Source organism: Oryzias latipes, chromosome 12, assembly GCF_002234675.1.
Source record: "Oryzias latipes chromosome 12, ASM223467v1".
Lineage (NCBI taxonomy): Eukaryota > Metazoa > Chordata > Actinopteri > Beloniformes > Adrianichthyidae > Oryzias > Oryzias latipes.
The window spans coordinates 11,623,321-11,638,315 of record NC_019870.2 but is presented as its reverse complement, the minus strand read 5'-3'; the positions used below and the strand labels follow the sequence as shown (position 1 = coordinate 11,638,315).

General features: G+C 37.4%; 2 protein-coding genes across 2 annotated transcripts in view; one reads left to right on the top strand and one right to left on the bottom strand.

Moving 5' to 3' along the window:
* Nucleotides 1-14,995, bottom strand: part of astn2 (astrotactin 2) — a 326,855-nt gene that overhangs the window by 56,025 nt on the left and 255,835 nt on the right. Inside the window, exon 17 of the mRNA XM_023961099.1 lies at nt 2,631-2,974. Within this exon, the coding sequence (XP_023816867.1) occupies nt 2,631-2,974 (344 nt within the window). The remainder of the gene's footprint in view (nt 1-2,630; nt 2,975-14,995) is intronic.
* trim32 (tripartite motif containing 32) lies at nt 5,797-11,821 on the top strand. The gene is made up of 2 exons (XM_011481734.3): nt 5,797-6,196; nt 7,339-11,821. Exon 2 carries the CDS (start codon nt 7,351-7,353, stop codon nt 9,397-9,399), a length of 2,049 nt encoding a protein of 682 aa, XP_011480036.1. The 5' UTR covers nt 5,797-6,196; nt 7,339-7,350; the 3' UTR covers nt 9,400-11,821.

Sequence of the window (14,995 nt, the reverse complement as noted above, 5' to 3'; positions counted from 1 at the left end):
ATCCAGATTGTTGGAGAAGGCATATTTGGGCTGCAGCACTGATGGGGAACATGGCAGCACCTTTGGAGGATACAGAGCAGTCTGACCCATTAGACTCACAACCAATTTGTTGAAAAGGCTTGCCATAATTCAGTCACAGCCACACAGGCCACGGAATTACTGGCAAGCAGCACAGGCAAACGCCTATATATTTATGGACCAAGGTATTTTTCCTTGGCATCAGAACAATCTGTAAGAGTCGCTGTCCCGCATGTGTGCATATGCATGGGTGCATCAGGTTCAGTCAAGTCCAATTCAATTTCCCAGCTATAGGCCCAGTCAAATTTAAGTCCAGAACAAGTTTAAATCAAAGTCGAACAAATCAGGAAGGAAATATTTACAATCAAGACAAAATAAAGTGAAGTACAATTCTCAAAAGTGCAACACATAATAATTACAGATGACTAGGGGTAACGAGGGAGCTGTAAATCCACCACAAATGCCACTGAGGGAAAAATAAACAAATTCAATTGTATGCTTAAAAAACACTACTCATTGGTTAGTATTCGTAAAAGGCAAAAAGCTCTCACATGACCCCACTTCCCGAACGATCCTTCATTTATTCACTGAAATTTTAGAATAAACACAAAATAGGTCAATGGGTTGATGTCTTGAGAATTTAAAAGAGTTGGGATGACATAAATCTTTAAATGATGTCCGGTCAGTTTGAAGCTAATTATCTGAGTTTAGTTAAATGATTTTTACATAAAAAACATTTGAAATAGTATTTTTTTTTTCAAATTGGACACAAGACACTCATGCTAGTATATTTAATGCATGTGTCACTCGGATAATCATGTTTGTCAACCCGATTGAGTCGGTCTTCCTCATTGTCTTTTCATAATCAATTTTCAACAGTGAGAAAGCCACAAAGAGAATGGTAAAACTCACACACAGATGCAATGCTTACGTTTTAATCGCTTTCTCATGTTTATTCCTAGTTTTTGTTTAAACAAAAATGGCAAATTAAATCCCCCCTAAGGCTTAACATGCAATAGATGTGAACCCAACATAGTTTTTCTGTCAAACAGTCAGGCAGTCGGGGCGAGGTCTGTTAAAGAAGTCAGTTGGAAAGGACAGAGTAAAGGAGCTAAAGATGGGCTCAAAGCTCTGTTGAAGCCAGACTGTGGGCTTACGCAGACACATCCACCCAAATAGGTGCACATATTGATACAATCTCAGGCCACCAAATCATAAACTTGACCACTAAGCTTCTATTTTGATTGCTTCCATGGACTTAAGGTAAAAGAAGAAGCAGCTCATTTCGGAGAGAGCTTTTTGCACATGGCAGCTGTTCTTCCCGATAGAGCCAGCCGAGTAGAAAGATAGTCGCGCGCAAAATTGTGCATGTGACACAGACGGCTGCTGTGTGCGTGTTGACGGGCAGGATGCTGCTCGTTTCTAATGCAATATATGTATGTGCCATTCTGACTTGCAGCACCTGTGGCCAAGAAGAGAAGAGAAAGCGAGAAAAGGAGGAGCAGAGCGATGGACTCCCCTCCCTTCCCAGAGGTCGATGACATCAATAAGAAGCTAATAATCCTGTCTCAAGCTACCTCAGAAGGGCTCGACAGAGAGATCCACTGCAGTCTAGCCCTCCTCCTCCTCCTCTTCCTCGTACATCTAACTCTCCAAGTCCCCAGAAGACCACAGGGTGGATTGGGAGGGAGAGAAGGAGATGTGTTTGGAAGACTGGGAAAATAGAAATGTCTTTCTTCCAAATGTTTAGGTATTGACGAGGCTCATTATGGGCCGTCTGTTATCGACTTCTTCTTCAAGACGGTGGTGCTTGCTATGTCATACACGTACATGACACTTCAAATGGACCTACATGTAAACAAATGCACATTTCTCATGATATAACAGTCACATACTTATTTAAGGAGAGCACAAAGCCACTATACCCTGTGTATGTGTGTGTTGGAGGTGACTTTGCCTGCATTTGCTTCGGGATGGGGAAAAAATGCTCACGGCGAGTGTTTTATCCGAACACAAAACCAAGCCCAAGCAGGGCAAAATGTGGTCAACTAAATGTCAAGTGAATCCAGAGCCTCTTCCTAAATTAGCTTCTGGAAAGCAAATCTGATATGATTTATCCAAATATTTCCCATACAGGTCGAATCAGAAACGGAGTGTGTGGTCATTAAGCTGATATTTCATTCAGCTGGCTGTGCTTGTTTAGACACAGATAAACATATATTTCATGCACACATATACATGTCGACTTCCCTACTGGAGGAGACTATGATGTCATCTTTTCTGTGTTCTGTATTATAGTACTGCTCCACGATGGTCAAAGCTAACTAACTCATGCCATCTAGAGGGGGCCGGATCTAGTTGCAGCAGATAATTGCTGAAAGAAGAGAATATTCAAAGTAAATATTTAAAGTTTATTTTAAAACTTTATCATAAGTGAAAGTAAAATAGGAGAAAGTTTCTGCAAGTTTTTGTTTTTCTGAGTTTTTTTTTTTTTTTTCCAGTGAGATGACTCATCCTTCGTCATTGGGTGCTCTCGGTTGCCCCTCTCCATTCACATGTCCACCTGCAAACGTGCACACGTAGTTTCCTGTTTCCGAGATTTCCATTCTCACCTCTCTGGTGACGTTGTCTTGGACCAGGCTGTAAAGGGGCACGACACGAGTGACCTCCAGCAGGACAGGAGTGGGGGACGGCTGCTCTCCGCTCTTCCTGTCACCCCCGCGGCCCCTTCCCAACACCCCTGCTCCTCCTCCTCCTCCTCCACCTGGGATAGCCTGGTGATGGCACAGATGGCAGCCAGCCTGACAGCTGCCCTTTTCTTCGCAGCGGATCTCCACACCGTTGACCATGTCGTCAGACAACAGCTGACTCTTCTGCAGACCTGAGAGGTAGCTGATGAAGGGGATTGACTTAAGATCACGCCGCCCTCCGGTTCCAGCTCCCTGCTCTGTTGCATCTGGAAGAAAATGTGAAGATACAGAATAACTACAACAATGGCTTTCAGTCATTTCAACAGTGGTAGTGTCACAGGATCAAGTTATTTTATTTAAAAAAAAACTCTTTAGCTGTACAATATTTAAGATAAAAAAAATTATGTTTTTTTTTTTATATTTATACATATATTTATATAGAAAATAGAGAACAAATTTGCTTTTTAGCTGTCTTTTTAAAGCAAAAACTAAAGACAAAAAAAACAAGTGGTACCATGTGAACACCCAACCCTTTATTTTGAAATAATCCAAAATGATGAAAAGGCTTGCACTCTTATAACTTTGACGTAGGAAATACCGCAACAGAGAGACGTGACAAATTGCCAGTCTAGACTGCAAAATTTGGAGAAAAACCACAAGCGTAAGAAATGTTTTTCTGCAAAATATGGCAATGTGAACTTCTGGGGTAATGTTACCTACAAATCATACATGCTATGTAGGTTAATCAATCTTTTCTGTGTTTGAATAAAGAACTCAAATTCAACCCTAATAAATACACAAACGCAGCATTTTCAGAGTTACAAGCACAAACCTCGCTCACATAAACAAACACACATGGATTGATTGTTGACATTAGTGCACACATTCTAGGGCAACAGAAATTCAAAGGAACAAAAAAAAACACTTGACACTTTTCAAACTACAATAGATTAGGACAAATAACGTTAATATTCTTTTTAACAAATTTGTTAGAATGTGAGATCATTCAAACAACTATTCTCATTTGAAAAGGTACGAGTGGTCTATAAAAGTAGGGTTGTGAGTAATTGAAATATTTTTTTTAATGACTCAATTTCCTTATATCAATAACTGTCATAAAAGTTAACGTCAAAGACCAAAAAAGATTTAAAGTATTAAACTTTTCTTTAAAAGTTGTCTTTGAATGATGTGTTTACTTACAACTCTAATTTAAAAGCTCCAAGTGCAGGAAAGAGTTGGCATGACATAAACTTGTAAATGCATGCCTTTGTATCGTTGAGGGTAAAATATTAGGTTAGCCTGAAGAAAATGTTCACTACATAATGAAGAAAAACCTTCATAGAAAATGAATAATCTGATACATAGATTTAAATTGGTAAATAATATAAAACTTTAATTTTAGTGTGTTTATAAACCACTATTATTTTTAAATTCATACTTAAAATTGAATTGTCATTTTAATGAAATGACTAAAACCCCACAGCAACATAAAATTAGATAAAGATATTCAAATATACCCCTCCTACTTCTTAATCACCCTCCAGCTTCTACAACCTCCATTTTTTAACCCCTGGTCAAACAAGATATGTATACAAACATATATGTTATAAGTAAAGTTTAGCATAAACAAAAGGGGTTGATACAAATATACACCTTGTGTGTCAGAAGATTTATAACCACCTATTCATAACCCCCCAAAAGAGGCCTTCAGCTCTTATCTGCTCTCAGCTGTTGGACAGAACAAGTTAAAGGGACACTCATACTAAACACAAGCTTGTTTCCCTGTATCCTGTCATTTTTCTAGATGTTCAAAGACCCATTGCCGCTCCTTCTGACCTTTATTTTTCTCCAGAGACAAATAATGCATCCGTAGTTTTCTTTCTTGGGATGCAACCATGATGTTACTCACGAATTCTCACTTCTAACATCTGCCTAGCTTCCACTACTCTTTCCCACAACCGCATTGTGTGACTTCACTTCTTTGTTCTGAACATCTCCCTTCTTCTTATAACTTTAACTTCTTCTTATAACTAAGTCATCAGAGATTTATTCTTTATTGTTGTTTTTTATTTTTTACTTTTTCTTGAATATTTTTTTTCAATAAAAAGATACACTTCAGTATGTTGCCTACTCTATCCACCTCTGCTCTTGACACATCAAATGATTACATGCCCACTTATACAGACTTTTACAAGGTCATAAACATTCCTGTATGTGCACATCAGGCATGTGTTTGAACTGTGGAGTGTGTAAACTCTTAACAGAAAAAACATAGCAAGATTTGAACTGTCTCCCTGCTGTGTATCTATGGCACAAAACACATTTGTGTGCTGTTATTTTATTTTCTGATTATTCACTCTAATTGAATAACCAATGAGTCAGTTCATCAATAAATAAGCATACTGCAAAAGTAACAATTATCATTTTAAGCCATATTGTTAAACACTCTCCGATATAGAAACATTGAGGCAAAAAGCACTTAAAGAAATCAGTCTTCAAATATTCTGAGTCAGCTATGTGTTCATATGTGTGTGAATTTATCCTTTTTTGTGTGTGTACTTAGCAATAGTTATACCTAACACAGATGGTACATGTGGGCATTTAAAAAGGTTAGCACTGTCACTCCAGCAAGTTAAAAAAAATCCAATGTATAAGTTAGGTTTTGGATAACTCTTATCTTTACTGTGCATTAAAGCTTTTTTACTTGCTTGTTTTAGTTTGTCTATTTAGACATGTGCAATATACAGCTTTATTTAAATCGGAGCAGTTGTGAAATGTCAATGTAAATAAATAAATAATAATAAAATGAGAAAAGTCATTATTTTGGTTTGTACTTGTTAAACATGTAACTAGTATTTTTATGCATGTTTAAACAAAATAATACAAAAAGGGTAAATAAAAAGGCAAAAGGTAATATTTTGCTTGTTCCCTGTTCACAGAATGATTCTGTGGTTAGCATATGCTGACCCCTAGTGGTAATTTAATATGCTTGCTTACAGTTTTTCTTGTAAATAAACTTCAAATTGTGTTTATGTTCCATTTATAGTCTGTTAGTCGTATTGTACATGTCTTAATCTTCTTACTTTATTATACAGTTTACTTGATATCTTGTTGAGGCTTTAAATATCTTCATTGAATTAACTTTGTTTTATGTTTGTCACAAAACTAATAATAATAATAATATAAAAGCAAAGATACTGAACAATCTTGTTAAATTGCTAAAAGGTGAAATTTACATTTTCCGGAAAAAAACAAAACTTTATAAAATACATTGTAGGTGTTTGACACAATTTGATTGGCCGTTTCACTTGTGGCAAACCTACTCAGTAGCCAATCAAAACAGACGTCAGCCTCGGCAGTGTACGTGTTGCGTAATACAGCCACACTGCGTAATTAGGAGTCAACTCTGCAGTCTTTTGCTTGCTGTAGCTGTTTGGAACACTGCACGCCCACTGTGCTTCCAAGCAGCAAACCCCTTAAAGAAAAAGGTAACCTTGTGAAATAGAAATTCAAAATGAAGACATTTGATTGAGACGAATGTGTAACCTTGGGAATGCATTGTTCTTGTGCTTGAACGTGAAGACATCGTTAGCATGTGTTGTTTCGAACAGGCCTTTTATGCATTTTCCGTTAAAAATTATAGTTTTTATTTATTTTAACCACGTTTGTCCTGCTGTATATGTCTATATATATAGATGCTTGATAAGGATTTTTTTGAGGGGGCTTTTTTGAAATCGTATGAATGTTTGGCTAACAAACAGCATTAGCTTCATGCTTCTGCTTTATTTTATCTAACAAAACTATGTCGTAAACAATCACGTTTTATGACATCGTGTTAAGTGGTTGTCAGTGGTGTAAGAGTCAGAGTAGTCCGTTTTTTCTTTATCAACCAAGGAAGGGAGAAATAATAAGCTGTGAAAGTAACAGATGTTTGTTAAAAAAAAAACTAATTTAGATTTCAATGTTATTGTTAATATATCCCTTTTGTCTGACAGGCTTAGCTTTTTAAGCATTTCTGCTAGATAATAACCTATTTGAGGAAAGCTTTTTTTAAAAAAGACACAACAATCCATAACATACAATCTAGAAGAATAGTTAGTGGCAGTAATGATCCATTTTGATCAATGCTGTAAAATAATATTTCAGCTTTTTAAAAATATTATATATATATATATATATATATATATATATATATATATATATATATATTAGAAACTGTACTTTTAGTTCTTCTTTAATCGGCCAAATAGTTTTTGTTTGCTTTCAAAAACCTAACATTTTGATAATCAATTTAATTTTACTACAAGTGGATCATAGATTAGAAATAATAAGAAAACTCTTTCTTGATAAAGGCTGACATGTATTTTTTATATTAGTTAGTTATATTAGTTTTTTATGTTTTGTAATTAAAATGCCGATTAAGATTTTTTTAAACTAATTTTATGTTTTTTTTTTAGTTTTTTTTTTGTAGGAACTCTATAAAACAATACTGTTGGTTTCCTGCTATTCACCCACTGTAGTAACTGGTCCAAAAACTATAAATCTAGTTTAGTCATTTGAATTAAAAAATAATTAAAATAAAAAGTCATCGGAACAATATTTTTCTCTTTTTTCTTCCTCCACACTTAAGGGAAACGACATAATGGCGGCAGCATCTTCCCCTCTGGACCCAGACCTATTGAGAGAAGTACTTGAGTGCCCCATTTGCCTGGAGACTTACAACCAGGAACAGCTGCGACCCAAACTCTTACAGTGTGGCCACACAGTATGTCGACTGTGTCTGGAGAAACTGTTGGCGAACACCATCAACGGCGTGCGCTGCCCCTTCTGCAGTAAGGTCTCCCGTATGAGCAGCATCTCCCAGCTGGCGGATAATATCACTGTGCTGAAGATTATAGATTGCACCGTGTCCTGCAGCGCTGCCGCTGCTGCACTGATGTGCAAATCCTGCTGTAGCCGCCTACCAAGGCAGTACTGCCACGACTGTGCCATGGTTCTTTGTGAGCTGTGCAAAGTTGAGGACCACCTACACCAAGGCCACTCAGTCCAGACCATAAGGCTCGCTGCCGAGCAGCGCCGTAAGGAACTTGGAGGCAGGCTGGCTGTTCTTCGTGATGTCATGGGAGAGATTCAGAAGAAAAAGAGAGCAATAGAAAACATTTCCAAGTCGCTGAAACTGAAGTACCGGTCATTTCAGCAGGCGTACGCTACGGCGGAGCAAAGCATTCAAGAGGAAATGAGTCGATCACGAATGGCGTTCACAGCCTCAATGGGGGAGGTGGAAAAGATAAACTCACAGGTCTTAGAGGAGCAGGCATATCTCCTCAACATTGCAGAGGTAAAGGTCGTGTCACGCTGCGATTTTCTGACTATGCAGGTCAGGCAGAGTGACACCGCTTTATTAAAAGACGACGGCCCCAGCTGTGATGATGACGAACTGGATTTGAGGAGCAGTTTGCCTTCACAGTTCCAGCTACAAGAGCCAGGACTGGTCCAAGTGGAGCACTCCAAACCTTTAGAAGTGGGTCACGTAACCACAAACACTTACACTGTCAATACAGATGATCAAGGGGGTTTAGAAGCTGCACATGACGGGGATTTGGACGGAGTCGTTGCCACGCTGGGAGCCACCGGTGGTGCTGTGGGGTTTTCGATGGATCTTTACAGAGACATGGACATGGTGACAGGTGTGGAGGAAGCAGGATGTGACTCACCCGCCAGCTTTAAATCCAAGTCCATGGATGCGGGTGGAGGATCACCGGCTGGGGCAAGTTCAGGCCCTCCCGTCTGTCAGTTTGTTAAGAAAATGGGCTGTAAAGGGACACTGCCTGGCATGTTCAATTTACCAGTCGGCATATGCGTAACAGGACAGGGTGAGGTGCTGGTGGCCGACCGTGGCAACTGCCGCGTCCAGATTTTTAACCGCAAAGGCTTCCAGCGCGAAATCCGACGGAATGCCAGCAGCATCGACAACTTCGTCCTGAGTTTCCTCGGGGCTGACTTGCCTAACTTGGTCCCCCTATCAATCGCCGTGACCCCACAAGGCCTGATTGGTGTCACCGATAACTACGACAACTCTGTCAAAGTGTACACTATGGATGGGCACTGCATTGCTTGCCACAAGAACCAGTTGATAAAGCCCTGGGGGATCACAGCCATGCCATCGGGCCAGTTTGTAGTGTCAGACGTGGAGGGGGGAAAGTTATGGTGTCTTGCAGTGGACCGCAACGTGGGCGTGGTCAGCTACAACCGACTGTGCTCTGCTGTCCGCCCCAAGTTTGTCACATGCGATGCAGCAGGAACAGTTTATTTTACTCAGGGCCTGGCTCTGAACTTCGAGAAGCGTCAGAATGAGCCCCACCTGGAGGGGGGCTTCTCGATTGGTTCAGTTGGCACGGACGGCCAGCTCGGCAAACAGCTCAGCCATTTCTTTTCTGAGGCAGAAGACTTTCGGTGCATCACTGGAATGTGTGTGGATGCCAACGGGGATCTGCTTGTTACAGACAGCGGGAGAAAAGAAATCCTGCAGTTCCCCAAAGAAGGTGGATTCAATGTTCTCATCCAGGACGGGCTGACCTGCCCTGTGGGCGTGGCCACCACTCACAAAGGACAGTTGCTCGTCCTGGATTGTTGGGACCACTGTGTCAAAGTCTTTACCTACATTCAAAGGAGGCATTCTTCCACTTCCTAAAACAACTGACAGATTCCTAACTTGGTAATGAAAGGAGGAAGTCTGTATTGAAAGAAGAAACAAAAACAAATAACCTTCAAATTAAACATATTTTAATCTAGCTTCAGTTTGAAAATGGGTTTAGAAAATCAAGACATTTTCAAAATTCTAAGGTTGCTTTTTTTTCATTTCAGTTGTAAAGTATATATAGTATTGCACCAAATCCTTTGCATTTCCAGTGCATGTTTAGATCAAACGCACTACAAGCAAAGGATGCTGCTGCTGCTGTCAAAGGCTTTTCAAGGTGCAGAGAAAACTCCTTTCCTCTGCTATTTGATGCCACATTTCCATTTTTTTAGCCCGACTATCAGTTGAACCCTTCATGGGATTTTTTGGTTTTGTTTGTAGCTTTGCACAAAACCCCTGGAAGAGAAGCTCAAATTAAACTTGTACTTATGTATAAAATAAAGCATATTCAGGCATTTGCCCGATGAAGCACTTTATTACCGACACCTCACTGTGTCCTATAGCATTAGGGTCTAGTAGCACACTCAGTCTGTGGCTTTTAAAGTTTTGTGCAATTGATCTAAAGGCAGTATGAAACCAGATACCAGCAACAGTCAGGGAACAATAACTACCAATTTGCTTCAGGAAAATAAAAGAAAAAAGGTCCTGCAAAATCCAAACCTTAGGAATTTACATGGATTTATATTTTGCATTGCAGCATGCAAAGTTAGAGGAAGAAAATGTTTTGTTTGAAAAAGCTAACTCTGAGGCTATTTCAACTTTTATACATTATTTTCAGTTTGTTTTTTTTACTGTTATGCTTAGGAATTATATTAGGAATATCATATACCAGTCTATAAATGTATACTTTTTTTTGCCATGGAGCAGTGTTCTGCCTAAGAGATCAACACAAATAAATTACTGCCTTATCAATAGAAATAAAAAATAGACTTTAGCCCTTTTATTATAGTGATGAGCACATTTAAAAATAATGTATAGACATGCTTCAAAGCTACAGTTAATACATTTAGTCATTTTAAGAGTTTTTGTGATGTTTTTTTTTCCTTAAGCATTTTATGATCTGTGTGATTTGAAAGTCAACACTTAGTAAGATGTTTCTGTGTTCATGTTTATTTCTGATCTCAAGCATTCAAAGCAACCACAGCTGCATCTTAAACATGTCTTCCATGCTAAATGATTACACATGGAGAACAATACAAGGATCTGCCTAACCAATAAGACGCCCATTTCTATTGCAATGCCTTTATTTACGGGTCATTAGCAACAATGGGGTCGTGTTTAAGTTCCTTTTGCGCTGGGCTTTTGTTCTTTGTGCACTATTGAGATGTTATTTAATGCCAACACTGCCCTGTTTATGTGATATTCTTCTATTCTTCTGTCTATGCTCAAAAGTCAATTTTGGTTTAAGCTGAATAGGCTAATCTGCCTGTATTTCATCAAATCTGCTTAATCATAGACCTCTTTTGCATTTATGACTACTGTTTTTTTCCCCCTTAACGGGAAGTAGTTGTGTGCTACTGTGTCCATCCCTAAAGAAAATCCCAGTTTCTGTTGGAAAAAGTTTATGGTCACCTTAAGGAATATTCAAACTCCAAAATTACTTAAAGGAATAACATTTCTTTTTAAGATTTTGTTTGAGTTAGGAGTTTTCATCTGAAACAGCTATTTTGGTTTCTAGTGCTTTGGGGTTCAACTTGAAATTTGTTGTTCATTAATATTCATTAGTTTGCAAAGAAAACTATAAACATTTTGATTAATTTAAAGATCACATTACAACTTAATTGAAGTCAGATTCTATTTTCTTCTGACCCAGTTTCATCTTTAACATGTTTTTTCTAATTGTAGGTTTTTCTTTACACCAAGCTGACCTTAACTGTATTGGAGCCTGACGTGTATAAAAATGGACTAAAGCTTTATTTCTTTTTTGTTGTTGTATAATCTGCTTAAAGACGTAAAGCGAAATTCAAAAACAAGCTCAAGTGTCAAACTCACCATGGGTATTTCCTCTGTGCTTTTTCTTTTAGATCATAGATTTGATTTAGGTTGTACCATGTATACTTTTAGTATTCCCCACATGCCATCTGATAATCAGAGTAGTAATTATAAATGCAGTCATTACAATAGATGAAGAGAGAAAGCTGCATTAAATCAAGTGTCCTTGTGTCAGTGTGGTGAACGTTTAAGTGTCTCGCATACCATAATCTGAATTTGTTTAATTTGACATAGATGTCATCTCGTACTACTGATCTCTGGTGGTGTTTTTTTTTTTTTCCTTCTGCAATGAACCAAACTCTTGTCTTTTTTTATGTTCTTTAGAAACAACACTGTTAGAAATGTTGAACACATGTACTCCACTTCATGTTTGTAATGTTGATCATCAGAGTGCAATAAATATTTATGATCCAAACATTAAAAATACTCTCCTGGTTTTTCCACTCATGCCTAAATTAGATTTTAGTCTTTATTTCTTATGTTTATGCTGAGAAATTGTTGTTTATTGTGAACTTTTCTCTTTTTTTTCAAACCGAAAACCTTTTATAATCACATTAACTGTATAGGCCGATGGAGCATTGGTGCCACCATTAAAGAATAATAGAAAACTAGAATTTTCACTAACCTTTGATGTATCTTAAAGGTAAAAGGAAATGTAACTGTGAAAACACAAGCATATGCACAAGATACTGTATGCATATTTTATTTTGATGTATTTCTCGAAATGGCATACCTATGTTTTTTGGTAATGGCGACAATTGAAGCAGCAGCTTTCCTGTTTACCAATGTTTTCTATTGCCAACACATTGTACACAACAGGATGTAGGCAACAAAATCTACATTAAAACCCTGTTGCCCATGCACTACGTTTATTTTGTTTAATGAATAATGTTCAGCGCAACTTAAAGTTTCTGTAATTAAGAAAATCATTTTTGAAAACTAGCATGAAAGCCTTGGAGAGCACTGACTTCTTCCCAGTCAATAGAACTCTTAAATGATCATCCATCGTTTTGTTTTTAACGTCCTTGATCAATTTTTTTCAAGCAATAATGACCAGAAAGTGGTGAAATAACAATGACAATTTTCAGCAGTTATTTAGTGGCACATTTTTAAGAGTGGTAGAAAAATCTTTAGTGTTATCTTGAGGGGTAGACAACCATATTTTGACATTTACCTGCACATTTCTATCTTGGAACTTTCTTAGTAAACTGTATTCTTCCTCAGTTTCATGCAAGCCATTTCCTTTTATTTATAGCCACGGCTGTCCCTCTAAAATGACCAATAGAACATGTTTGTTGGAGGGCAGAGGTTACTCTGCTCCAGACACAAAATTGGTGCAGCACATGTGTGCTGTGGCTGATGAGCCTGTATCGATTCAGACTTGGTGAAGAGCTTTATAATTGACTTCCCCCTTATGGATAGTGTAATCCTCCCCTCGCAGCTTTCCTCATTGCAGTTTTTTTTCCCAGGATAGGCTGTTAAAGATTTAGCTGAAGCTGGGAGGCTCTCACCCGTCTTCAGTATTTTTTCTTATCTGCGCATCCTTATTTCACATCTGAAGGCCATCACATGGTGAAGTTTTAGCCATTTTAGGCTATAAGTGCACTGCAAGGCACACTGTGCAATCATCCTCTAATACAGTGTTTTTCAAAGTTTTTGAGCCAAGGCAAACTTTCCCCTTGACAAAAATCCTACGCCAAACCAGCATCAAAAAATTAAAAAAGGAGAAACTCTATAGTCTGTATTAATGTACAGTACAATCTCACATGCATTTTTGTGATAACTGTGGCAGAAAAAGCTGGAAGTTGCAGCTGTTTTTTCTAAAAGTTGTAATAAAAGTTAAGTTAGTTTTCAGTAATAATTTTCAACTAAATTATTTGAAATTTTACCCTGGTAGTTGTTTTTCCTTTCAGTTTATTAGTATGCAATTGTATGTAATCTCACAAAAAAAACAATATAAGCCTTCTAAATAATAATTAATTCGTTTTTTAAATGTTGGTGCAAAGGCAACTGTAATTTTTAAACAATCTTATCATGATATGTTTGATAAATTTTACACAAAAAACTATTATATTCATGTTTTCTGTAGCTACACAAAAAGTGAACATGTTGAAGTTTTATTCGTTTTTCTATTGTCTTACTCAAAGATGAAGTCTTTGAAAACTTTAAAATAATGTTTTATTTCTTTTTAGATGATTACATTGTTTCAATTTAGTTTAATTGTGTCTTTTGGCCACTTCACCTTAATCCTGTTTCTTAAATGTTGTTCTTATTTCTACTTTAGTTTAACATATAAAATAATCCAGACGTCATAGGAAAAGTGTTTCAGTTGGAAAGATGACTTGGACCAAACTCCGGTATGTTTGAAACCTTGAAGGAGAACTAAACTGTTGACCTCTGATTTTATCAAGAAGATTTAAAAAATGTTTGATGTGTTTTTGTTGTGGTTTCAAGATGTTTAACAGGTAAGACTCATTGTAGCGCAGAGATGCTGCTGTACCTTTAACACAATGCATCATGTGAGATGTAGTGCAAAACTGCCGCCGATGGCAGACAGACTCGCGTCTCTTAGCTCTATTATTTTGATCACTTTTTCCACTGTCTGATACCGGATCCCGTGGAAAGCTACACCGCTAAAAACCAGCTTTAGCTGTTATTTTTGTTGGATCTGAGAGACTTTACGAGCTAAATCGGAACAAGGAAATGAAGATTTTAACCGCTTCTGATTGGTCAGACTGATGACTTATGATTAGGGGTTCAATAATGATTGGTGGAGACAGTTGAAGGGGCGGGACTTTTCCGAAAACAGAGCTAAAGCAGTAGCTAAATTGCGGTACCGTCATTCTTATCAAAGTGTCTTTAATAGAATCAAAAAAACACAAAGAAAACGTATTTTATGATCTTTCATATTCCTAACTACTAATAGAACCAATCTTTCACGCACTTGGACTAATGATTGTATGTAGGAACCTAGTAAGTGCTCTATATTACAGTAAAGTCTGAAGAACATTTTAGCTTTTTACATATGAAAAAATAAAGAAATAATGTTAACTTCTTGCCACCATTATTTATTTCCAGCTCTCACACACACACACACACCGACGCACACACACGCACACACACACTGAAGGAGGAGGGTTTGGGGAAGAGAAGGAGGGAGTTAAAATTGTGTGCCCTGTCTAGGCTACCCCACCTTGGTGGGACATAGCCTGGGTATATAGATAGATGAGAAAAAAAAATCAACATGATTTTGTTTTCACATGGATCCTAAATTAAGGTAATTTTGGAGTCGAAGTGGTTTATGCATATGCATCAATAGGTGTTTAGTAAAAAAAAAAAAAAAAAAAAAGACATAAAAATGGTCTGTAAAGTGGAACTGGTTCATCAGTTGACTTTTGTTTCATTTAACTTGACCTTCAAATATCTGTATGATTTCATTTTTACCATTTTTGTTTCAAATTTGCATACATCTGTCAATACAAACACAAAACCTTTATTAAAAATACATTTTTTTATTTAGAATATTTAGTTTGATTAAACTAACAGATTTAAACAGTTTTACTTGTAATCTTCCTCTTACTAACTGACAGTAATACTT

Excerpts from the sequence above, each read along its gene's own strand:
- trim32 (XM_011481734.3), top strand. The coding sequence starts at position 7,351 with ATGGCGGCAGCATCTTCCCCTCTGGACCCAGACCTATTGAGAGAAGTA.